General features: G+C 53.0%; 1 protein-coding gene across 1 annotated transcript in view; it reads right to left on the bottom strand.

Annotated features, from left to right (window-relative positions):
* Positions 1 to 27,027, bottom strand: part of TBCD (tubulin folding cofactor D) — a 118,489-nt gene that overhangs the window by 25,695 nt on the left and 65,767 nt on the right. Inside the window, exons 15-27 of the mRNA XM_069749271.1 lie at positions 23,668 to 23,824; positions 20,841 to 20,898; positions 18,319 to 18,348; positions 18,026 to 18,111; positions 17,747 to 17,827; positions 15,859 to 15,932; positions 13,122 to 13,239; positions 12,413 to 12,473; positions 12,061 to 12,083; positions 8,756 to 8,787; positions 6,732 to 6,794; positions 5,710 to 5,786; positions 4,943 to 5,024 (exon numbers count right to left, since the gene is read on the bottom strand). Coding sequence (XP_069605372.1) covers positions 4,943 to 5,024; positions 5,710 to 5,786; positions 6,732 to 6,794; positions 8,756 to 8,787; positions 12,061 to 12,083; positions 12,413 to 12,473; positions 13,122 to 13,239; positions 15,859 to 15,932; positions 17,747 to 17,827; positions 18,026 to 18,111; positions 18,319 to 18,348; positions 20,841 to 20,898; positions 23,668 to 23,824 — 942 coding nt within the window. The remainder of the gene's footprint in view (positions 1 to 4,942; positions 5,025 to 5,709; positions 5,787 to 6,731; positions 6,795 to 8,755; positions 8,788 to 12,060; positions 12,084 to 12,412; positions 12,474 to 13,121; positions 13,240 to 15,858; positions 15,933 to 17,746; positions 17,828 to 18,025; positions 18,112 to 18,318; positions 18,349 to 20,840; positions 20,899 to 23,667; positions 23,825 to 27,027) is intronic.

Genomic DNA, 27,027 nt, shown 5'->3' with positions numbered 1-27,027 from the left:
ATATATTACTGTACATAAGCGGTAGTATTATATCATAACACAGGGGCAGTATTATATCAGTGATACTACATACACTACTGTACATAGGAGGCAGTATTATATCAACACACAGGGACAGTATTAATAATAATAATAATAATAATAATAATTTTTATTTATATAGCGCCAACATATTCCGCAGCGCTTTACAAATTATAGAGGGGACTTGTACAGACAATAGACATTACAGCATAACAGAAATACAGTTCAAAACAGATACCAGGAGGAGTGAGGGCCCTGCTCGCAAGCTTACAAACTATGAGGAAAAGGGGAGACACGAGAGGTGGATGGTAACAATGGCTTTAGTTATTCGGACCAGCCATAGTGTAAGGCTCGGGTGTTCATGTAAAGCTGCATGAACCAGTTAACTGCCTAAGTATGTATCAGTACAGACACAGAGGGCTATTAACTGCATAAAGTGAATGAGAACATAATGCGAGGAACCTGGTTTATTTTTTATTTTTATTTATTTATTTATTTTTAAATAGGCCACACAGGGATCGTTAGGTTAATGCGTTGAGGCGGTAGGCCAGTCTGAACAAATGAGTTTTTAGGGTACGCTTAAAACTGTGGGGATTGGGGATTAATCGTATTAACCTAGGTAGTGCATTCCAAAGAATCGGCGCAGCACGTGTAAAGTCTTGGAGACGGGAGTGGGAGGTTCTGATGATTGAGGATGCTAACCTGAGGTCATTAGTGAAGCGGAGGGCACGGGTACGGTGGTAGACTGAGACCAGAGAGGAGATGTAGGGTGGTGCTGAGCCATGGAGTGCTTTGTGGATGAGGGTAGTAGTCTTGTACTGGATTCTGGAGTGGATGGGTAACCAGTGTAATGACTGGCACAAGGTAGAGGCATCGGTGTAACGGTTGGTGAGGAATATGATCCTGGCAGCAGCATTCAGGACAGATTGGAGCGGGGAAAGTTTGGTAAGAGGGAGGCCGATTAGTAGAGAGTTACAATAGTCCAGACGAGAATGAATAAGTGAAACAGTAAGAGTTTTTGCAGAATCGAAAGTAAGAAAAGGGCGAATTCTAGAAATGCTTTTGAGATGCAGGTAAGAAGAGCGAGCCAGTGATCGGATGTGGGGGGTGAATGAAAGCTCGGAATCAAGGATGACCCCAAGGCAGCGGGCATGTTGCTTTGGAGTAATGGTGGAACCGCACATGGAGATGGCAATGTCAGGCAAAGGTAGGTTAGTAGAGGGAGAGAACACGAGGAGTTCAGTTTTTGACAGGTTTAGTTTCAGATAGAGGGAGGACATGATGTTAGAGACAGCGGTAAGACAATCACTGGTGTTTTCTAAAAAGGTCGGCGTGACAACAGGAGAAGAGGTGTATAATTGGGTGTCGTCAGCATAGAGATGGTACTGGAAACCAAATCTACTGATTGTTTGTCCAATAGGGGCAGTATACAACGAGAAGAGGAGGGGGCCTAGGACTGATCCTTGAGGAACCCCAACAGTAAGGGGAAGGTGAGAGGAGGAGGAACCAGCAAAACATACAGTGAAGGATCGGTCAGAGAGATAGGAGGAGAACCAGGAGAGAACGGTGTCCTTGAGGCCGATGGAGCGGAGCAAAGTGAGGAGGAGCTGATGATCCACAGTATCGAATACTGCAGAGAGATCCAAGAGAATTAGCATGGAGTAGTGGCCATTAGATTTAGCTGTTAGTAGGTCATTAGAGACTTTAGTGAGGGTAGTTTCAGTAGAGTGTAAAGAGCGGAAGCCAGATTGAAGAGGGTCGAGAAGAAAGTTATCTGAGAGATAGCGGGTAAGACGGGAGTGGACCAGGCGTTCGAGGAGTTTAGAGATGAAGGGAAGATTAGAGACAGGTCTATAATTAGCGGCACAGTTTTGATCGAGGGATGGTTTTTTAAGTAATGGATGTATGATGGCATGCTTAAATGAGGAGGGAAAAATACCGGAAGTCAGGGAAAGGTTGAATATTTTTGTTAGGTGAGAGGTGACAGCTGGGGAAAGGGACTGGAGGAGATGTGACGGAATGGGGTCACTGGTGCAAGTGGTCGGGCGAGAAGATGCAAGGAGCCTGCTTACTTCTTCTTCTGTAACTGCTTCAAAGTCAGAGAGTGAACTAGATGCAGTGGGGGAGGGAGGACCGTGCATGGTATGAAGAGATTGGGAGATGATTTCCCAGTATTATATCAGATATATTACTGTACACAGGGGCAGTATTATATCAGATATATTACTGTACATAGGGGGCAGTATTATATCATAACACACAGGGGAAGTATTATACAAGATATATTATCTGTACATAGGGGCAGTATTATATCATATAACACACAGGGGCTGTATTATATCAGATATATTACTGTACATAGGGGCAGTGTTATATATCATAACACACTTGTGGCATTATATAAGCTATATTACTGTTCATATGGGGCAGTATTATATAACACAGCCAATATTATATCAGATATATTACTGTGCACAGGGGTCAGGAATATATACCACACAGGGACGGTAATATATCATATATTACAGTACATAATGGACAGTATTATATCATCAAACAAGGGCAGTATTATAGTAGTTATATTCTTGTATATAGGGGCAGTATTATAGTAGTTATATTCTTGTATATAGGGGCAGTATTATAGTAGTTATATTCTTGTACATAGGGGCAGTATTATAGTAGTTATATTCTTGTACATAGGGGCAGTATTATAGTAGTTATATTCTTGCACATAGGAGCAGTATTATATTAGTTATATTCTTGTACATAGGGGCAGTATTATAGTAGTTATATTCTTGTACATAGGGGGCAGTATTATAGTAGTTATATTCTTATACATAGGAACAGTATTATAGCAGTTATATTCTTGTATACAGGAGCAGTATTATAGTAGTTATATTCCTGTACACTGGGGGGTAGTATTATAGTTGTTATATTTCTGTACACTGGGGGGCAGTATTAGAGCAGTTATATTCCTGTACACTGGGGAGCAGTATTATAGTAGTTATATTCCTGTACACTGGGGGGCAGTATTATATCAGTTATATTCCCGTACACTGGGGGGCAGTATTATAGTAGTTATATTCCTGTAAACTGGGGGGCAGTATTATAGCAGTTATATTCCTGTACACTGGGGGGGGGGGGTATTATTATAGTAGTTATATTTCTGTACACTGGGGGGGGGGGGGGGCAGTATTATAGCAGTTATATTCCTGTACACTGGCGGGCAGTATTACAGTAGTTATATTCCTGTACATTGAGGGGCAGTATTACAGTAGTTATATTCCTGTATACTGAGGAGCAGTATTATAGTAGTTATATTCTTGTACATAGGAGCAGTATTATAGTAGTTATATTCTTGTACATAGGGGCAGTATTATAGCAGTTATATTCCTGTATACTGGGGGGCAGTATTATAGCAGTTATATTCCTGTACACTGGGGGGCAGTATTATAGTAGTTATATTCTTGTACATAGGGGCAGTATTATAGTAGTTATATTCTTGTACATAGGAGCAGTATTATAGTAGTTATATTCTTGTACATAGGAGCAGTATTATAGCAGTTATATTCTTGTACATAGGAGCAGTATTATAGTAGTTATATTCTTGTACATAGAGGCAGTATTATAGCAGTTATATTCCTGTACACTGGGGGGCAGTATTATAGCAGTTATATTCCTGTACACTGGGGGCAGTATTATAGTAGTTATATTCTTGTACATAGGGGCAGTATTATAGTAGTTATATTCTTGTACATAGGAGCAGTATTATAGTAGTTATATTCTTGTACATAGGAGCAGTATTATAGTAGTTATATTCTTGTACATAGGGGGCAGTATTATAGTAATAATATTCTTGTATATAGGGGCAGTATTATAGTAGTTATATTCTTGTACATAGGAGCAGTATTATAGTAGTTATATTCTTGTACATAGGGGCAGTATTATAGTAGTTATATTCTGTACTAAGGAGCAGTATTATAGTAGTTATATTCTTGTACATAGGAGTATTATAGTAGTTATATTCTGTACACAGGAGCAGGATTATAGTAGTTATAGTCTGTACATAGGAGCAGTATTGTAGTTATATTCTTGTACATAGGAGCAGTATTATAGTAGTTATAGTCTTGTACATAGGGGCAGTATTATAGCAGTTATATTCCTGTACACTGGGGGGCAGTATTATAGTAGTTCTATTCTTGTACATAGGAGCAGTATTATAGTAGTTATATTCTTGTAAATAGGAGCAGTATTATAGTAGTTGTATTCTTCTATATAGGGGCAGTATTATAGTAGTTATATTCTTGTACATAGGGGCAGTATTATAGTAGTTATATTCTTGTACATAGGAGCAGTATTATAGTAGTTATATTCTTGTGCATAGGAGCAGTATTATAGTAGTTATATTCTTGTACATAGGGGCAGTATTATAGTAGTTATATTCTTGTACATAGGAGCAGTATTATAGTAGTTATATTCTTGTACATAGGGGGCAGTATTATAGTAGTTATATTCTTGTACATAGGAGCAGTATTATAGCAGTTATATTCCTGTACACTGGGGGGCAGTATTATAGCAGTTACATTCCTGTACACTGGGGGGCAGTAGTGCGGTGCAGAAGCTCTGGTGGCTGGTACACCTGACTTCACATTGCTGCAGGGAGGTGACAGCTTTACACAATATGGTAGCCCAGCAATTCCTGTAGGGTTTGGTGCTGGGCTCTTTCGTCCCCTGGGGGCGCTCTTCCTTCTGACTGCACACGTGTTATTTGGGGAAGGTGTCCCCTATGATGCGGGTTCTGGTTTAGCAGCAGAGGTGTGACTGCAGGGCTGGGTCTGACTGTGGATGGTAATTGCCTCAGTGTTTGTTGGTGTAATTGATGTGGTCCCTTTAAGACGAGGGCTGCGGGTGACTCACTCACCTTGTGTGACCGGATCGACCTCTCCGTCCGGTCCTTGGTAAAACTCATTACACAAGGCAGACAGGGCAGATACTGCGGCTTCCTGCAGGAAAGCACGGGATTATCACATCACAGACACAAAGGGACGGCGTCCGACACTAACACCATGTGGCCGTACCCCACCCACAGAGGTACCCCAATAACCAGAGGTGGCCGAGACACGGGTGAAAGAAGCAACTGATGACATCACTGCTCCTCCATCATAACTGATGACATCACTGCTCTTCCATCATAACTGATTACATCACTGCTCCTCCATCATAACTGATGACATCACTGCTCCTCCATCACAACTGATGACATCACTGCTCCTCCATCACAACTGATGACATCACTGCTCCTCCATCACAACTGATGACATCACTGCTCCTCCATCACAACTGATGACATCACTGCTCCTCCATCATAGCTGATGACATCACTGCTCCTCCATCACAACTGGTGACATCACTGCTCCTCCATCACAACTGATGACATCAGTGCTCCTCCATCACAACTGGTGACATCACTGCTCCTCCATCACAACTGGTGACATCACTGCTCCTCCATCATAACTGATGACATCACTGCTCCTCCATCATAACTGATGACATCACTGCTCCTCCATCACAACTGATGACATCACTGCTCCTCCATCTACCTAGTGACATCACAGTTACAGAAGCACTGGGAGTTAACCAGTAGCGTACACACACACACACACACACTGTATACACTGGGGCCGCTACCTTTATCTTCTGTCGGGCCGCGCTGGAGAACAGGTGAAGACATTTCAGAGAATCATTGATAAGTTGCTGCCATTCGGCTGAAAAACACAAATCCAGGACGGTCACAGGTAGGCGGGCAAAGTACAGCGGGTATAGAGGGCAGTGTATAGCGGGCAGAGAGGGCAGAGTACAGCGGGTATAGAGGGCAGTGTACAGCGGGCAGAGAGGGCAGTGTACAGCGGGCAGAGAGGGCAGTGTACAGCGGGCAGAGAGGGCAGTGTACAGCGGGCAGAGAGGGCAGTGTACAGCGGGCAGAGAGGGAAGTGTAGAGAGGGCAGTGTACAGCGGGCAGAGAGGGCAGTGTACAGCGGGCAGAGAGGGCAGTGTACAGCGGGCAGAGAGGGCAGTGTACAGCAGGCAGAGAGGGCAGTGTACAGCAGGCAGAGAGGACAGTGTACAGCAGGCAGAGAGGACAGTGTACAGCAGGCAGAGAGGGCAGTGTACAGCGGGCAGAGAGGACAGTGTACAGCGGGCAGAGAGGGCAGTGTACAGCAGGCAGAGAGGGCAGTGTACAGCAGGCAGAGAGGACAGTGTACAGCGGGCAGAGAGGGCAGTGTACAGCAGGCAGAGGACAGTGTACAGCAGGCAGAGAGGGCAGTGTACAGCGGGCAGAGAGGGCAGTGTACAGCGGGCAGAGAGGGCAGTTTGCAGCAGGCAGAGAGGACAGTGTACAGCGGGCAGAGAGGGCAGTGTACAGCGGGCAGAGAGGACAGTGTACAGCAGGCAGAGAGGACAGTGTACAGCGGGCAGAGAGGGCAGTGTACAGCAGGCAGAGAGGGCAGTGTACAGCAGGCAGAGAGGGCAGTTTACAGCAGGCAGAGAGGACAGTGTACAGCGGGCAGAGAGGGCAGTGTACAGCGGGCAGTGAGGGCAGTGTAGAGAGGGAACTGTACAGCGGGCAGAGAGGGCAGTGTAGAGAAGGAACTGTACAGCGGGCAGAGTACAATGAGAAGGGATGTAATAAGAGAGGTCTCATAACTCACCCACTGTGGCCGGCCCCGGTGAAGGGATTTTGGAGAGAGAAAGTTTTTCTATTAAACAGCAAACTAGAAAAAAAAAAGAAAAAAAGGCAAAAATAAGAATCACCACTGACATTACCTCTGTCCTCACCGCTGACACCACCACCACTATCCTCACCATTTACATCACCACCATCCTCAACACTGACATCACCATCACTGTCATTACCGCCGATACCTCCATCCTCACCACTGACACCACCATCCTCAACACTTACATCACCACCACAGTTCTCACCACCACCATCCTCACCACTGCCCTCACTGCTGACATCACCACCACCATCATCACCACTGACATCACCATCACTGTCATTGCCGCTGACACCACCACTGTCCTCACCACTGACATCACCACCACTGTCCTCACCGCCTTCTTCACCACCAACATCACCACCACCATCCTCACCGCTGACATCACCACCACTGTCCTCACTGCTGACATCACCACCATCATCACCACTGACATCACCATCACTGTCATTGCCGCTGATACCACCACTGTCCTCACCACTGACACCACCACTGTCCTCACCGCTGTCATCACCACCACTGTCCTCACCGCCTTTTTCACCACCACCATCCTCACCGCTGACATCACCACCATCCTCACCACTGTCATCACCACCACTGTCCTCACTGCCTTCTTCACCACCATCACCATCATCCTCACCGCTGACATCACCACCACCGTCCTCACCACTGACATCACCACCACTGTCCTCACCGCTGACATCACCACCACCGTCCTCACCACTGATATCACTACCACTGTCCTCACCGCTGTCTTCACCACCACCGTCCTCACCGCTGACATCACCACCACTGTCCTCACCACTGACATCACCACCACTGTCCTCACCGCCTTCTTCACCATCACCACCACCATCCTCACCGCTGACATCACCACCACTGTCCTCACTGCTGACATCACCACCATCATCACCACTGACATCACCATCACTGTCATTGCCGCTGATACCACCACTGTCCTCACCACTGTCCTCACCGCTGTCATCACCACCACTGTCCTCACCGCCTTCTTCACCACCATCATCACCACCATCCTCACCGCTGACATCACCACCATCCTCACCACTGTCATCACCACCACTGTCCTCACTGCCTTCTTCACCATCACCATCCTCACCGCTGACATCACCACCATCCTCACCGCTGACATCACCACCACCGTCCTCACTACTGACATCACCACCACTGTCCTCACCGCTGACATCACCACCACCGTCCTCACCACTGACATCACCACCACTGTCCTCACCGCTGTCTTCACCACCACCGTCCTCACCGCTGACATCACCACCACTGTCCTCACCGCTGTCTTCACCACCACTGTCTTCACCACCACTGTCTTCACCGCCGACATCACCACCACCGTCCTCACCGCTGACATCACCACCACCGTCGTCCTCACCGCTGACATCACCACTGTCCTCACCGCTGACATCACCACCACTGTCCTCACCACCACCGTCCTCACCGCTGACATCACCACCACTGTCCTCACCACCACCGTCCTCACCGCTGACATCACCACCACCGTCCTCACCGCTGACATCACCACCACCGTCCTCACCGCTGACATCACCACCACTGTCCTCACCACCACCGTCCTCACCGCTGACATCACCACCACTGTCCTCACCACCACCGTCCTCACCGCTGACATCACCACCACCGTCCTCACCGCTGACATCACCACCGTCCTCACCACTGATACCACCACCGTCCTCACCACTGATACCACCACCGTCCTCACCACTGATACCACCACTGTCCTCACTAGGACTATATTATCCGTGACCCCAAATAGCCTGTTGTGGGCCGGCTGCACTGATCCCTACTTGGGACACTTTTTGTGGACCTGAAGCACACAGAACTGATCGGATCTGGATGTGTCCGGACTCAGGTTTTGGGCCCATCCTGGGCCTCACATGGGGACAATCCCTGGGCCACTCCATCCTCACCTGCAGGTCTCATCAGCTCTCCTCCGAGACCCCTAGGAAGAGACACAATATTATTGATAGGACGAACTGTTTGCCATGATCCCCACCCTCTGGATGGACAGACCCCTTTAAGAACCAGTCTTGATGTGGGGGGGATAAATTGACCCAGGGGTCTCTGTCTCAATAAAACAAATCAGTTGCTTTAATTCTCAATCAAAAAGTGAAAACCGTTCGTTAATTTCTTACTCCAGGGCTGAGATACGATCGAATGAAGTTACAGGCCTGAAGCCTGAGGCTGCACCACTGAGAGACAATGTGATTTCAGATGCCGGAATCTTGTGTGGACTTACCCTTGTCAGTATCTACATCTTAGCTGGATCAGTTATGTGTGTGGACGCTAATGTCCACCAGACGTCCCCCCACATACAGTGCCAGTCTCATTGAGGTCTCTCAGTAGTGCAGCCTCAGGCTTCGGGCCTGTAACTTCGATCGCTTATATCTCGGCCTAGAAAACGGATAACGAAAAACTTTTTTCAGATCTGTAATGTGCATAGAAGGGACTAGTGGAGCGGACTTAGTCAACATCGGCTGAGTTTGTCATGTGAACTGTTCCCTGTGAGTCACGTATTCTCCGTGTGTAATAGGATGAGTGTAAGACAATGAGGAGGACGCCGCCTGTGCTCCACCCTGACATTAATGAGGACGGCAGGGGAGATTAGGGCAGGTGCTGGAGGCAAAAGCAGCCCTTCAGCAACAGAAAACGCCACTGTCTGCTGCTGCCATGACGGCTTCTGCTTAGTCTGGGCAGGAGGACATAAAACAACAAGCAGAAGCCCCAATGTTGTGGATCAGGGTGACTCCGCATCACGACTCGTCCCAGTGATCGACGCAGGCTGCTGCTGCCAGTCATGCAATTATCCTACAGCGGCCACTAATGGACAAGTGTGGAATTACATGGAGAAATCACTGGCGCCTTCTAAACAGGGTCCAGCTGTAGGGTGGGGAGCCGGCTCCGACACAGCCAGTACCCCCCGGGGCTGGTAAGTAGCCTGCCATAGATCCGTGCCCTCCAGATGGGGCGGCCATGTTTATGAGTCAGCGCAGAGTATCTGGAGAATTTCCCAGCCCCTGGGCAGGTAACGGCGACTTCCTCATAGCAGCCGCGGCTGAGATAACACAGTTGACAGGTGCATGGTGAAGGCAGGCCGCCCAGGGGCACCACTCAGCCTGGAGGTGGTCGGGCAGCACCGGGGTCCTGATGCCGGGCTTCATTCTCAGACCAATCGTGTGCAGTCATAACAGTGGGCACGGAAAGTATTCAGACCCCTTTACATTTTTCACTCTTTGTTTCATTGCAGCCATTTAGTAAATTCCAAAAAAGTTCATTTTTTGTACCGTTAATGTACACTCTGACTGAAAAAAAAAACAAAACAGAAATGTAGAAAGTTTAGCAAATTTATTAATGAAGAAAAACTGAAATATCGCATGGTGATAAGTATTCGGACCCTTTGCTCAGACATTCATATTTAAGTCACATGCTGTCCATTTCCTTGTGATCCTCCTTGAGATGGTTCTACTCCTTCATTGGAGTACAGTTGTGGTTAATTAAACTGATAGGACTTGATTTGGAAAGGCGCACACTGGACTCCCAGACTATGAGAAATAAGATTCTCTGGCCTGATGAGATGAAGATAGACCTTTTTGGTGATAATTCTAAGCGGTATGTGTGGAGAAAACCAGACACTGCTCATCACCTGCCTAATACAATCCCAACAGTGAAGCATGGTGGAGGCAGCATCACGCTATGGGGGTGTTTTTCAGCTGCAGGGAAAGGACAACTGGTTGTCATTGATGGAAACATGAATGCGGCCAAATACAGAGATATCCTGGATGAAAACCTCATCCAGAGTGCTCTGGACCTCAGATTGGCCAAAGGTTCACCTTCCAACAAGACAATGACCCTAAGCACACAGCTAAAATAACAAATAACAAACACAGCGGCCTCAGAACAACTCCGTGACCATTCCTGACTGGACCAGCCAGAGCCCTGACCTAAACCCAAATGATTATCCCTGGTGAGACCTGAAAATGGCGTCCACCAACGTTCACCATCCAACCTGACGGAACTGGAGAGGATCTGCAAGGAAGAATGGCCGAGGATCCCCAAATCAGGGGTGAAAAACTTGTTGCATCATTCCCAAGAAGACTCAAAAGGGGCTTCTACTCAATACTGTGCAAAGGGGCTGAATACTTATGACCATGTGATATTTCAGTTTTTCTTTTTTATTAAATTTGCAAAAATTCTACATTTGTTTTTTTCAGTCAAGATGGGGTGCAGAGTGTACATTAATGGGGAAAAAAATGAACTTTATAGAACTTACCAAATGGCTGCAAAGAAACAAAGAGTGACACATTTAAGGGGGTCTGAATACTTTCAGTGCCCACTGTAAGTGCCAGTCTCTATACAACGGCCCTCCCCTCATACAGTGCCAGGCTCTAGACAACGGACCTCCCAATGCGGCCACCACCGATGCAGCCTCCCCCGATGCGGTTTCTCCCAATGCGGCCTCCCCCGATGCGGCTTCTCCCAATGAGGCCTCCCCGATGCGGCTTCTCCCAATGCGGCCACCACTGATGCGGCCTCCCCCAATGTGGCCTCCCCCAATGCGGCCTCCACCGATGCGGCTTTTCCCAATGCGGCCTCCCCCAATGTGGCCACCATTGATGCGGCCTCCCCCAATGTGGCCTCTCCCAATGCGGCCTCCACCGATGCGGCTTCTCCCAATGCGGCCTCCCCCGATGCGGACTACCCCAATGTGGCCTCCCCCAATGCGGCTTCTCCCAATGTGGCCACCACCAATGAATACTTTCTGTGCCCACTGTAAGTGCCAGTCTCTATACAACAAGCTTCTCCCAATTGTATGTATACATACAAGCTTCTCCCAATGCGGCCTCCCCAGATGCGGCCTCCCCCGATGCAGCTTCTCCCAATGAGGCCTCCCCGATGCGGCTTCTCCCAATGCGGCCTCCATCGGTGCAGCTTCTCCCAATGTGGCCTCCCCCGATGCGGCTTCTCCCAATGTGGCCTCCCCCGATGCGGCTTCTCCCAATGCGGCCACCACCGATGAGGCTTCTCCCAATGCGGCCTCCCCCGATGCGGCCACCCCCAATGTGGCCTCCCCCAATGCGGCTTCTCCCAATGCGGCCACCCCCGATGCGGCTTCTCCCAATGAGGCCACCACCGATGCAGCTTCTCCCAATGCGGCCTCCCCCGATGCAGACGGCTGGGGTACTAGCAGTGTCCATGTTAGGAGTGATGCTCTCACCTGTACAGCTGACGCTCCTGGAGCTGAAATACAAGGAGACATGGACATTAGTGATCAAACCTAACACCTCATTGCTGCCTACAGGGATCAGCAGGAGATGCCTCACATATCTAGGCAGAGCAGACAATGGCCGCAGTCATGAACCCCCCTCCTCCCAGAGTAAGACCCCAGCATATGACACAGGTCCAAACCCTCTGCACAGTCACAGCGTGAGAATCCTAGTTACTTGCAGTCTCCACTAGAGGCCGCTCACATTATACAGAGTTATAATGGAGGTCTATGTGCAGAGTGAATGCAGTAACTAATCAGCTCCTCCTAGTGCTGGCTGCGTGTACTGCGAGTATCTACTCACCGATCCATGTATGGACAGCAACCCCGATATCACATCGCTGGCCAGGTAATCCGCCACCGACCTGCAAGAGGAATCACCGTATGTACACAGTGACAGCAGAGTCGTGAGCGCAGCTCCGGAGTATAATACAGGATCAGTAATGTATGTACACAGTGACCGCAGAATCGTGAGCTCAGCTCCGGAGTATAATACAGGATCAGTAATGTATGTACACAGTAACAGCAGAATCGTGAGCGCAGCTCTGGGGTATAATACAGGATCAGTAATGTATGTACACAGTGACAGCAGAATTGTGAGCGCAGCTCCGGGGTATAATACAGGATCAGTAATGTATGTACACAGTGACAGCAGAATAATGAGTGCAGCTCCGGAGTATAATACAGGATGGGATTGCTGGGTGTATAAGTGAACTTTCCCAGAGTCAGGGAAGGTTTTACAATGATACAATCACCCGTCCCTCCCTGGCTCAGTCCCGTGGATCCAGCGCAGGCTGCTCCGTTTGTCGGAACCAGGACAAGACGTGAGGACAGACTCAGAGCCGGTGACAGGAGATCGGGACGCCATTGTTCCAGCACATACCATTCTTCTGCACCATCACTCCTCCTGCCATGTTGTAGGGTCGGGTGCAGGCCCATATGTCTCCTGTGCAGTGTTAGTGCGCCCCCCCCAGGACGGCTGGAATAAAGACTATTACCCTACGTTCTCCTACCTGTCGTTCTGGACAGCCAGCTTGTACAGGGCATGGGTGATTTCTGCACAAGCCAAGATGGCCCCGTGGCGGGTGTGCAGGTCTGTGCCGGTGGTCAGTGGCAGGAGTCTGGGCAGGACTGCAAAACATCACATCTCATCACCTCACCTGGGACGTTGTCAGAGGGCAGGCTCCAAGCGTGGACGTCAGGGGCAGGCTCCGAGCGTAGACGTCAGGGGCAGGCTCCGAGCGTGGACGTCAGGGGCAGGCTCCGAGCGCTGACGTCAGAGGGCAGGCTCCGAGCGTGGACGTCAGGGGCAGGCTCCGAGTGTGGATATCAGAGGGCAGGCTCCGAGCGCTGATGCCAGAGGGCAGGCTCCGAGCGTGGACGTCAGGGGCAGGCTCCGAGCGCTGATGTCAGAGGGCAGGCTCCGAGTGTGGACGTCAGGGGCAGGCTCTGATCGCGGATATCAGAGGGCAGGCTCCGAGTGTGGACGTCAGGTGCAGGCTCCGAGCGCGGATGTCAGAGGGCAGGCTCCGAGTGTGGACTTCAGAGGGCAGGCACCGAGCGCTGATGTCAGAGGGCAGGCTCCGAGTGTGGACGTCAGGGGCAGGCTCTGAGCGCGGACGTCAGGGGGCAGGCTCCGAGTGAGGACGTCAGGGGCAGGCTCTGAGCGCGGACGTCAGGGGGGAGGCTCCGAGTGTGGACGCCAGGGGCAAGCTCTGAGAGTGGATGTCAGAGGGCAGGCTCTGAGCGTCGACGTCAGGGGCAGGCTCTGAGTGTGGACGTCAGAGGGCAGGCTCCTAGTGAAGACGTCAGAGGGCAGGCTCCGAGCGCTGATGTCAGAGGGCAGGCTCCGAGTGTGGACGTCAGGGGCAGGCTCTGAGCGCGGATGTTAGAGGGCAGGCTCTGCGCGTGGACGTCAGGGGGCAGGCACCGAGTGTGGACATCAGAGGCAGGCTCTGAGCGCGGATGTCAGAGGGCAGGCACCGAGCGCTGATGTCAGAGGGCAGGCTCCGAGTGAGGACATCAGGGGCAGGCTCTGAGCGCGGATGTCAGAGGGCAGGCTCCGAGTGAGGACGTCAGGGGCAGGCTCTGAGCGCGGACATCAGGGGGCAGGCTCCGAGTGAGGACGTCAGAGGGCAGGCTCCGAGTGAGGACGTCAGGGGCAAGCTCTGAGAGCGGATGTCAGGGGGCAGGCTCCGAGTGAGGACGTCAGGGGCAGGCTCTGAGCGCGGACGTCAGGGGGCAGGCTCAGAGTGAGGACGTCAGGGGCAAGCTCTGAGAGCGGATATCAGAGGGCAGGCTCCGAGCGTGGACGTCAGGGGCAGGCTCTGAGTGTGGTCGTCAGAGGGCAGGCTCCGAGTGAGGACGTCAGAGGGCAAGCTCTGAGAGCGGATGTCAGAGGGCAGGCTCCGAGCGTGGACGTCAGAGGGCAGGATCCGAGCGCTGATGTCAGAGGGCAGGCTCCGAGCGCGGATGTCAGAGGGCAGGCTCCGAGTGAAGACGTCAGAGGGCATGCACCGAGTGTGGACGTCAGGGGCAGGTTCTGAGGGCTGATGTCAGAGGGCAGGCTCAGAGTGTGGACGTCAGGGGCAGGCTCTGAGCACGGATGTCAGAGGGCAGGCTCCGAGTGTGGGCGTCAGGGGCAGGCTCTGAGCGCGGATGTCAGAGGGCAGGCTCTGCGCGTGGACGTCAGGGGGCAGGCACCGAGTGTGGACATCAGAGGCAGGCTCTGAGCGCGGATGTCAGAGGGCAGGCTCTGCGCGTGGACAACAGGGGGCAGGCACAGAGTGTGGACGTCAGAGGCAGGCTCTCAGCGCGGATGTCAGAGGGCAGGCTCCGAGTGTGGACGTCAGGGGCAGGCTCTCAGCATGGATGTCAGAGGGCAGGCTCCAAGTGTGGATGTCAGGGGCAGGCTCCGAGCGTGGACATCAGAGGGCAGGCACCGAGTGTGGACGTCAGGGGACAGACTAAAGGTACCTTCACACAGAGCAACTTTCCAACGATCACGACCAGCGATACGACCTGGCCGTTGGTAAGTCGTTGTGTGGTCGCTGGGGAGCTGTCACACAGACAGCTCTCCAGTGACCAACGATGCCGAAGTCCCCGGGTAACCAGGGTAAACATCGGGTTACTAAGTGCAGGGCCGCGGTTAGTAACCCGATGTTTACCCTGGTTACCATTGTAAATGTAAAAAAAACAAAACAAAACAGTACATACTCACATTCGGTGCCTGTCACGTCCCCCGCCGTCAGCTTCCGGCACTGACTGTGTCAGTGCCGGCCGTAAAGCACAGCACAGCAGTCACCGTTGTGCTTTACGGCCGGCGCTCACAGTCAGTGCGGGAAGCTGACGGTGGGGGACGTGACAGGCACCGGAATGTGAGTATGGACTATTTTTTATTTTTTTTTAACTTTTACAATGGTAACCAGGGTAGTAATCCGATGTTTACCCTGGTTACAAGTGAACACATCGCTGGATCGGCGTCACACACGCCGAACCAGCGATGACAGCGGGTGATCCAGCGACGAAATAAAGTTCTGGACTTTCTGCTCCAACCAGCGATGGCACAGCAGGATCCTGATCGCTGCTGCATGTCAAATACAACGAGATCGCTATCCAGGAGGCTGCAACGTCACGGATCGCTATCGTTCTTGTTCAAAAGTTGCACAGTGTGAAGGTACCTTAAGAGGGCGGACGTCAGGGGCAGGCTCTCCGCTCCGAGAGCGGTAATATGGCGCAAAAGTATCTTACCAGACTTGGTCATGTAGTCCGAGGCGACCGGCGTGAGGTTGTGCAGAGCTTTGGTAGACAGCTCCCGGATCACTCTGAAACGAGAGAGCGAGCGTTACCGTCATTGGGCAGAAGCGGGTGACAACCTCTGCAGTGCTGGCCATACTGGTTGTCAGCCGCCTCTTCCGCTAACCAGGACAATGCAGGATTTACGGCAGTTTCTGCAGATCAGGGACACAATGGCCTCTTTGATGTCGGATCTAGAAGATTACAGACGTGGTGACGGTGAAGAAAGCGTCCGGACATGGAGACAATGGAGAGGGAAGCGGCGGATTACTGGAGGGATCACACGGATGGCACTCGCCGGGCTTTATGGGGGATAAGCCATTAGTGACTCCTCACACAGGGCCCAGGCGACACCGCGCTCAGTTCTGGGCTCAGGGCCGAACCCAGCGGTGTCGGGGGCCCAACACAAAGGTGGTAACGGTACCAGGCTATCCCCACAAAACACAGAGGGGTCCCGGCCGTGCCCCGCAGGCTGACAGTGTAACCTGGCCGTGCCCTGCAGGCTGACAGTGTAACCTGGCCGTGCCCCGCAGGCTGACAGTGTGACCCGACCGTGCCCCGCAGGCTGACAATGTGACCCGGCCGTGCCCCGCAAACTGACAGTGTAACCTGACTGTGCCCCGCAAACTGACAGTGTAACCTGGATGTGCCCTGCAGGCTGACAGTGTGACCCGACCGTGCCCCGCTGGCTGACAGTTTGGCCCGGCCGTGCCCTGCAAGCTTACAGTTTGGCCCGGCTTTGCCCCGCAGGCTGACAGTGTGACCCGGCCGTGCCCCGAAGGCGGACAGTGTGGCCCGGCTGTGCCCCACAGGCTGACAGTGTGGCCCGGCTGTGCCCCGCAGGCGCCTTTGTGTGGCCACATTGTTCAATGTGTGAAGCGCGTTGCTGGTGGCGGTGATATTTTTTTCTGCTCCACCTGTTCGTCTGGTTTTGGTGACACAAACGCAGGTGAGGACCCCAGAGGACGGCTGCAACTCAGGTGACAACAGGCGTCATTCCAGAGAGATGCAACAGGGGGCGATCAGCTATATGGATATCGTCACAGAGACTGCCAGCAGTGACACACTGAAACAAAGTGTCAGCACAGGAGCAGGACAGCTGGATCAGGATGTGCTCCCGCCGGCCGCCTCTGACTGTCCCCGGTGGATGTGCCCCCCCGGCCGCCTCTGACTGTCCCCGGTGGATGTGCCCCCCCGGCCGCCTCTGACTGTCCCGGTGGATGTGCCCCCGGTGGATGTGCTCCCCCGCCGCCTCTGACTGTCCCCAGTGGATGTGCCCCACCCGGCCGCCTCTGACTGTCCCCGGTGGATGTGCCCCCCCGGCCGCCCCTGAATGTCCCCAGTGGATGTGCCCCCCCCCGGCCGCCTCTGACTGTCCCCGGTGGATGTGCCCCACCCGGCCGCCTCTGACTGTCCCCGATGGATGTGCCCCCCCGGCCGCCCCTGAATGTCCCCAGTGGATGTGTCCCCCCCGGCCGCCTCTGACTGTCCCCGGTGGATGTGCCCCCGCCGGCTCTGACTACACAGGAGGCAGCGAGTTACTGTAAACAGTCAGTGTGTGCACATAACACGGGGCCCGGGGGCAGAGCGGCCGCCCGCAGGGCAGGGATCTCGCAGGCACCGGATTGCTCTGGCACACGGGGGAGATGTACGGCCTCCAGAGCAGCCGAGGATCCCGTGAGTTGTCACAATAAACAGGGCGACCTGCCGGCACACGCCGGGGCCCCGCTGCCTCCACATGGGAATCTAGGTCACAACGACTCCAATAATCCAGCACTGTGCTGGACGGAGACACGGCCTTCCATATCTGGACTAGTGGATGCCGGATTATCAGAATACTTACTGGTCCCAGTGATTGATCTTCAGCTCCACCAGGTGATCGATCATGGAGGTGGTGTACTGCGGGAACCCGGCCACGAACACGCTGCCAACAGGAGCACAAGTCCATTAGTCCGGCATCTGATAGACCGGAAGTACGGCGGCACATAATCCAGAGACAATCCGGAATATCCGATAATCCGCAACCCACCACACCATGCCGGAGTAAAGGAATTACTCAGCTTAGCTCATGGATACAGAGAGTCCGATAACCCGGAAATCCCGGCCCCCTCAGCACATTCACCTGATGTTTAGGAAGCAGTTTGCCCGATTTCCAACGGCAAAGTAGTCGGCGGTTGTCAGGATGTCGATACCATGCGGAAATGTTCCCTGTGGGGGGGAGACAAAAGGAAACAAGTCAGCGGTGCCCCCCACTGAGCAGGGTGTGGCCCCCACTGTCACCCAGCTCTCCACACCACCAGAATTTCCACTGGTGAACCAGAAGGCCCAGGATGAGCAGCTGCACATAATGATGGAGGTGGTGAGGAGCCGGGCACACCGGGGGGTTAATAGTGATGGCCGTGTCTGTGACTGTACCTGTCGCCCCACGTTCTCCTGGAAGGCGGCCTGCGGTGGACAAAGAGAGAGGTGAGACACCGAGAGGAGGACCCCAACTTCACCGGCAGGGGGGCACCAACAACTACCAACAGGGCTGCACAGAAGCCACCAGCAAAGCAGAAGGGAAAATCTCTGCACCGATACACTGTACCGAACCATCAGCTGTGAGATATCAGTGCGGACAATCCTCTGTATGGGATCACCTGCACCAATACACTGTGACGACCCATCAGCTCTGAGATATCAGTGCGGACAATCCTCTGTATGGGATCAACTGCACCAATACACTGTGACAACCCATCAGCTGTGAGATATCAGTGCGGACAATCCTCTGTATGGGATCACCTGCACCAATACACTGTGACGACCCATCAGCTGTGAGATATCAGTGCGGACAATCCTCTGTATGGGATCACCTGCACCGATACACTGACACGACCCATCAGCTGTGAGATATCAGTGCGGACAAGCCTCTGTATGGGATCACCTGCACCGATACACTGTGATGACCCATCAGCTGTGAGATATCAGTGTGGACAATCCTCTGTATGGGATCACCTGCACCGACACACTGTGACGACCCATCAGCTGTGAGATATCAGTGCGGAAAATCCTCTGTATGGGATCACCAGCACCGATACACTGTGATGACCCATCAGCTGTGAGATATCAGTGCGGACAATCCTCTGTATGGGATCACCTGCACCGATACACTGTGACGACCCATCAGCTGTGAAATATCAGTGCGGACAATCCTCTGTATGGGATCACCTGCACCGATACACTGTGATGACCCATCAGCTGTGAAATATCAGTGCGGACAATCCTCTGTATAGGATCACCTGCACCGATACACTGTGACGACCCATCAGCTGTGAGATATCAGTGCGGACAATCCTCTGTATGGGATCACCTGCACCGATACACTGTGACGACCCATCAGCTGTGAGATCAGTGCTGACAATCCTCTGTATGGGATCACCTGCACCGATACACTGTGACGACCCATCAGCTGTGAGATATCAGTGCGGACAATCCTCTGTATGGGATCACCTGCACCGATACACTGTGACGACCCATCAGCTGTGAAATATCAGTGCGGACAATCCTCTGTATGGGATCACCTGCACCGATACACTGTGATGACCCATCAGCTGTGAAATATCAGTGCTGACAATCCTCTGTATAGGATCACCTGCACCGATACACTGTGACGACCCATCAGCTGTGAGATATCAGTGCGGACAATCCTCTGTATGGGATCACCTGCACCGATACACTGTGACGACCCATCAGCTATGAGATATCAGTGCGGACAATCCTCTGTATGGGATCACCTGCACCGATACACTGTGACGACCCATCAGCTGTGAGATCAGTGCTGACAATCCTCTGTATGGGATCACCTGCACCGATACACTGTGATGACCCATCAGCTGTGAGATATCAGTGCGGACAATCCTCTGTATGGGATCACCTGCACCGATACACTGTGACGACCCATCAGCTGTGAGATATCAGTGCGGACAATCCTCCGTATGGGTTTACCTGTTCTGATACACTGTGACAAACCATGAGCTGTGAGATATCAGTGCGGTGCCGTGTTTGCTTTGCAGGAGGCGCTGCCGAGGACCTGCCACAACTCACAGCTGAGTTCGGCCAAAGCAAACAGCGAAGATGTGTAATAAGGACCCCCCAGCCGGGAGAGCCCCCACTGCAAGCATTAACCCGGCAACCAGCAGCTGCCATGAAGGGAGGAAATCATTTTCACGATCTCCGCGTGCGGTCAGTGATGGGCTGCGTGCAGTCAGTGATGGGCTGCGTGCGGCTGCGTGCGGTCAGTGATGGGCTGCGTGCGGTCAGTGATGGGCTGCGTGCGGTCAGTGACGGGCTGCGTGCGGTCAGTGACGGGCTGCGTGCGGTCAGTGATGGGCTGCGTGCGGTCAGTGATGGGCTGCGTGCGGTCAGTGATGGGCTGCGTGCGGTCAGTGATGGGCTGCGTGCGGTCAGTGATGGGCTGCGTGCGGTCAGTGATGGGCTGCGTGCGGTCAGTGATGGGCTGCGTGCGGTCAGTGATGGGCTGCGTGCGGTCAGTGATGGGCTGCGTGCGGTCAGTGATGGGCTGCGTGCGGTCAGTGATGGGCTGCGTGCGGTCAGTGATGGGCTGCGTGCGGTCAGTGATGGGCTGCGTGCGGTCAGTGATGGGCTGCGTGCGGTCAGTGATGGGCTGCGTGCGGTCAGTGATGGGCTGCGTGCGGTCAGTGATGGGCTGCGTGCGGTCAGTGATGGGCTGCGTGCGGTCAGTGATGGGCTGCGTGCGGTCAGTGATGGGCTGCGTGCGGTCAGGGATGGGCTGCGGGCGGTCAGTGAAGGGCTGCGGGCGGTCAGTGAAGGGCTGCGGGCGGTCAGTGAAGGGCTGCGGGCGGTCAGTGATGGGCTGCGTGCGGTCAGTGAAGGGCTGCGTGCGGTCAGTGAAGGGCTGCGTGTTGGGCAGCTCTTACCGAGGCGGCTCGTCTGCAGTTCACATCCCGATCAAAGATGGCAGCGATGATCAGCGCACTGCAAGACAAAGGGGAAAAGGTGAATATACATGATGGGGGTCATAGTCATCTTTGAATAAGGACAGGAGACCCCGGATGTTCCAATCACTAATGACACAACTGGCCAGGTCATTGGTACAGTGACCACTACTGAGCGTCATTCAGCTTTCCCAGACCCCTGCAGACAAAGCTCAGGTCCCCAGCTTTCCCAGACCCCTGCAGACAAGGCTCAGATCCCCAGCTTTCCCAGACCCCTGCAGATTAAGACCGGATCCCTAGCTTTCCAAGTCCCCAGCAGACAAGTCCTAGATCCCCCAAGCGTCATGCATTACGCGAAGATTAGCCAATCAGGTTACCATTTCTCAAAGGTATTAGTTACTCCGCTTTCTAAGGCCTCTGAAGGGCAAATTGGCCTAAATCAGAAAAAATAAAGATAATGCAAGAAAAGGCAGGTCTGCCATTCAGGAGTCTTGGAAAGCTGGGTGACAAGCAAGGTGTCTGCCAGAGTAACCCTCAGGGGAATCCCACCAATGTATATTGATTTATCAGTGCCTGGTGCAGTACTGGCGACCATGCGCTGGTCACCCAGCTTTCCCAGGAGCAGAGAGACGGGGCCGGGCTGTGCTGTTCTTCCTCCATCAAACAGGATTTTGGAGCTTTTGTTGTGTCAGTTTCTGTGATACTCCGCGAGTCGGGATGGCAAGTCGTGGCTTGTCCTCTGCCACCACGCCTGCCGGGATCAGCAACACCCCCCCTGGGGCTGACAGCACGACCTGTGCCGAGGAAACCGGCACTCACCGACTACTCCCCCCAACATCCCCACCTGCCGCGATCAGCAACACCCCCCCTGGGGCTGACAGCACGACTTGTGCCGAGGAAACGGACACTCACGACTACTCCCCCCCAACATCCCCGCCTGCCGGGATCAGCAACACCCCCCCCTGGGGCTGACCGCACAACCTGTGCCGAGGAAACGGGCACTCACCGACTACTCCCCCCAACATCCCTGCCTGCCGGGATCAGCAACGCTCCCCCTGGGGCTGACAGCACGACCTGTGCCGAGGAAACGGGCACTCACCGACTACTCCCCCCCAACATCCCTGCCTGCCGGGATCAGCAACACTCCCCCTGGGGCTGACAGCACGACCTGTGCCGAGGAAACCGGGCACTCACCGACTACTCCCCCCAACATCCCCGCCTGCCGAAAAGCACACAGACTACTGCAAGGAGCAAAGAGTCCCAGGCAATACTGCATGAACACCTGCCCCGGACTACGACCTGTCTCTGACAAGCACCTGAAATGGCTGATAACAGGGAGTAATAGCTTGCAATCCCCTCCACAGTAATGGCTGATAACAGAGAGTAATAGATTGCAGCCTCCTATCTCAGCTTCCTCGCCTGCAGCGCCATGGCTGTAGGTGCCGCCATAAGCCATAGCTCCGGGCCTCACATCTCCCGGCTGTAGGACGAGCCCCGCGGCATCTAATCTCACAGTGCAGCCGCCACACCCGCCGCCTCCTCCTGCCACAGACAGTCGTCCTGTACACTGCTCCAGCACTTCACCTGTGTACAGGACACCCAGTATGAGTGACACTGTCTGCTGAGATACAGCATGTATCTAACCCTATCATGTGTGACCAGTGGTGTAGCCAGCGATGGGGGCAAGACAACTACTTGGTGCCCCCTAACCACTCGCCAAGTCCTTATGACCAGTGCAGCACCTCTCTGATCCCCGATCACGCGGACTGTAAGAAATACTGATGTCTTTACACTTTTCCCTACTGCTATTTTTCTTTTTGGCTAAAATTGAACATTACATTTTAAAAATTAAAACCTCTAGCTCCTCCTCCTTGTCTCTGTCTGCCTCCAGCTCTTGCTCATTGTCTGTCTGCCTCCAGCTCCTCCTCATTGTCTGTCTGCCGCTGGCTCCTCCTCGCGGCCTGCCTCTAGCTCCTCCTCCCAGCCTCTGTGCCTCTAGCTCCTCCTCCCAGCCTCTGTCTGCCTCTAGCTCCTCCTCCCAGCCTCTGTCTGCCTCTAGCTCCTCCTCCCAGCCTCTGTCTGCCTCTAGCTCCTCCTCCCAGCCTCTAGCTCCTCCTCCCAGCCTCTAGCTCCTGCTCCCAGCCTCTAGCTCCTCCTTGAGTGCAGACTGTACAGATTTTCCAGTGAGTGCTCAGTCCAGGAGGAGGAGGAATCGGCCTCCTCTGATCGGATCCATTATCGCCTCTGATTGTCCAGTGTAATATTTCTAAGATAAAACCATCGGAGCCTCTGAGCCTCCACTCGGACCCCGATGATCGCCCCGTATTGTGCCTGTGACCTCTCCCGTCTCCGTGTGTGGCTCCTCCACTGCCGCCATCTCTGTGAGTGGCTCCTCCGCTCATTGCTCCTCTGGCACCGCCATCTCCATACAGGTCATACAGTAAAGCCCGGTGCAGGGAGTGGCGGCACGCCCCGGGAATGTGGACGCTGTGCGGCCTCTAAGCCTCGCCAGTGATTCACGGCCTCTAATCTGGCTATAAAGCAAGAGGACGTCAGACATGATCAGCCAGCGCCGGATCATAGAGCCTCGTAGTGGAGGCTTGTCAGCCCGGACCCCCATGTATCCTCTATAGATACTGTACTCCAGATAGCTGGGGGTCCGACAGGCAGTGCCCCTCCTATACCACACATCACAGCATACACCACTGATGTAGAGCGTCCTCTGCCCCCATGACAACCCTTCCAACTCTTCATCCATAGGGACGCAGGCGCGGCAGGTAACGGATATGGTAAAGGTGGGGACACTTACTTTGCAATGCGATTCACAAACTGTTTCATCTCCTGGGGGTCGTAGGCACGAGCGAAGGCCCAGCACACGTAGCAGGCGGCGTCCCGGACGTTGGAGCCCACGCTGCAGGCGCCTCGCTTCTCGTCGTACACCAGGGCCTTCAGGATGACGGGGACGACTGCAGAGGAGACGACAGGGGTCAACCAGGGGGGAAAAGACAAAAATGGGTGAGTGGTCCGAAAACCACAATAATCTGTACAAAAGGAGAGGAGCCGATGCAGAGACCCCAACAATCACTACAAAGAGAGAGGGGTCCGTTGCTGAGGCCCCAACAATCGCTACAAAGAGAGAGGGGCCCAATGTCGAGAGCCCAACTATCACTACAAAGAGAGGGTCTGATGCCTGGGACCCCAACTATCACTACAAAGGAAAAGGGGCCCGATGCCCAGACCCCAACAATCACTACAAAGAGAGGGGTCCGGTGCTGAGGCCCAACTATCGCTACAAAGGGAGAGGGGTACAATGTCAAGAGCCCAACTCACTACAAAAAGCGGGGTCTGATGCCTGGGACCCCAACTATCACTACAAAGGGAGAGGGGTCAGGTGCCGAGACCCCAACTATCGCTACAAAAAGGGAGAGGGGCCCAATGTCGAGAGCCCAAATATCACTACAAAGGAAAAGGGGCCCGATGCTCAGACCCCAACAATCACTACAAAAGGGAGAGGGATCCGGGATCCCAACAATCGCTACAAAAGGAGAGGGGTCCGATGCCAAGACCCCAACAATCACTACGAAGGGAGAGGGGGTCCGGTGCTGAGACCTCAACAATCACTAGAAAGGGAGATGGTCCGGTGTATAGACCCCAACAATCACTACAAAGGAAGAGGGGTTCGATGCCGAATCCCCTCCCCTCTCTCTCCGTTTTAGGTACACAGCTCTTCTCCATTTTATGCATAGAGACCTGAAACCACCAAACTGACAGCTGGGGGTCCCCGACTTAGTTCAGGGGGCACACTGTCTGCGATGGTGGGGTGCACCCCCTCCATCTACACAGAAAAGGCCAATGGGGTTCTCAGGAAACACACGTGGTGGATAAGTCGGAGGTGACAACCTACAAGGCTGCCATTACAGGTGGAGTTGACACCCAGCTCTGCTCCTGTCCTGGGTGCCTGCCGGTGACAGGTGCCTGCAGCTGTCGGCGCTCCCTGGGGTGCGTGGAGACGGCACATAAGCGGCGGCCGTCGCTGCGCACCATTGTGCAGAACAATGCAGCGGTGTGAGGCTTGTTTGTCTCCACTGACTATTCAGGATTAACTTGTAAATTCCAGCGCGGCTGTCCTGAGCGGCTGCACACAATGGGCGCACTTGTGGGTTCTGCAGGCAGCGCCCCGGGGCTTCCTCTTGGCAGGTGTGCGCGATGAATGACGGAGCCTCAGCACGGAGCTGTGTCCTCACAGTGCGCCGCTCACGGCCCGCAGTAATGTGTAGCCTGTGGGCACAACTGAAGCCTCGTAACTGAAAGCCTCGTTCCCGAAAGCCTCGTTCCCAGGCGAGATTCTGCGGTGGAGCAGACTGCGGGCATCAGAACAATGCCCCCATACACACCGCGAGCCGCCCAACTGGTTCCTGGTGTCAGAAGAAACATGGCTGCACTGCCAGCAGTGGCTGAAATCAAGCTCACCGGCTGTGGCAGGGAAAAGTCTGGCGATAAGGACACGACGAGGGTACCCGTAAAACCTGCCATTACATCATGACCCTCTGATACGTATCTATGTTCACGCGGCTTTAAAAATGGACGACGTGCTGAGCGTACAACCGGAGCTAGCGGCTACACGGCCAAAGATAGGAGCCAACAGGCGCTTGTGAGCCAACGATGGGTCCTCTGGAGCTAAGGTTGGGAGCTTGCAAGCTAACCATGGGTCCTCTGGAGTTAAGGTTAGGAGCTTTCATGCTAATGATGGGTCCTCTGAAAATAAGGTTTGGAGCTCGAGAGCTAACAATGGGTCCTATGGAGCTAAGGTTGGGAGCTTGCAAGCTAACGATGGGTCCTCTGGAGCTAAGGATGGGACCTTGAAAGCTAACAATGGGTCCTCTGGAGCTAAGGTTGGGAGCTTGCAAGCTAACGATGGGTCCTCTGGAGCTAAGGATGGGACCTCGAAAGCCAACGATGGGTCCTCTGGAGCTAAGGTTGGGAGCTTGCAAGCTAACGATGGGTCCTCTGGAGCTAAGGTTGGGAGCTTGAGAGCTAACAATGGGTCCTATGGAGCTAAGGTTGGGAGCTTGCAAGCTAATGATGGGTCCTCTGGAGCTAAGGATGGGACCTTGAAAGCTAACGATGGGTCCTCTGGAGCTAAGGTTGGGAGCTTGCAAGCTAACAAGGGGTCCTCTGGAAATAAGGTTGGGAGCTTGCAAGCGAATGATGGGTCCCTTGGAAATTAGGTTTTGAGATTGCACCCCAACAATGGGTTCTTTGAGCTAACATTGCATGATTGCAAGACATAACGATGGGTTATCTGGGGCTAATGTTAGCTGCTTGCGAACTAAAGACGGGTTCCCTTGGGTCAACATTGAGTGATTGTGAGCCAACAATGGGTTCTCTAGAGCCAATGGTGGCTTGTGATCCAACGATCAGTTCTGTGGGGCTAACATATGGGTGCTGGCGATGTAACAATGGGTTCCCTTGAGCCAACAATGGATTCTCTAGAGCCAATGGTGGCTTGTGATCCAAAAATGGGATCTCTAGGGCTAATGTTAGGTGCTTGCGAACTAATGATGGGTTCTCTTGAGCCAACGGCAGTTTGTGATCTAACCATGGGTTCTCTGGGGCTAAAGTAGAGGTCCTGGCGAGTTAACAATAAGTTCCCTTGAGCTAACAGTTGGTTAAGATAACGTTAGGTGCTTGCGAGCTAAAAGCGGCTTGTGATCCAAAGATAGGTTCCTTTTAGATAACGTTGGGTGCTTGTGAGCTAATGATGGGTTCTCTTCAGCTAACATTGGATGCTTGTGACAGAACAATAGGTTCTCTATAGCCAACGGCAGCTTCTGAGGTAATGACGGATTCTCTCGGGCTAACATTGAGTGCTTTAAAGCCAATGATGGGTTTCATAGGAAACATTGGGTGTTTATGAGATAACCATGGGTTCTGTTGACCTAACGTTGGGTTCTCTTGAGCCAACGAGTGTTTACGAGTTCTCAATGTATTCTTGTAAGCAAAAGTTGGACGTTTGCGAGCTATCATTGGGTTCTCAAGCTAACACTGAGCCCTAGTGAGCCAATGGTAGGTTCTCTAGGGCTAACATTGGATGCTTGAGAGCCAACGATGTGTTCCCTTGAACTAACGTTGAGTGCTTACAAGCTAAAGACAGGTTTTCTTCAGCTAA

Source organism: Ranitomeya imitator, chromosome 2, assembly GCF_032444005.1.
Source record: "Ranitomeya imitator isolate aRanImi1 chromosome 2, aRanImi1.pri, whole genome shotgun sequence".
In the NCBI taxonomy this organism is placed as follows: Eukaryota; Metazoa; Chordata; class Amphibia; order Anura; family Dendrobatidae; genus Ranitomeya; species Ranitomeya imitator.
The sequence above is the reverse complement of the archived record's forward strand: the minus strand, read 5'-3'. Positions and strand labels throughout refer to the sequence as shown.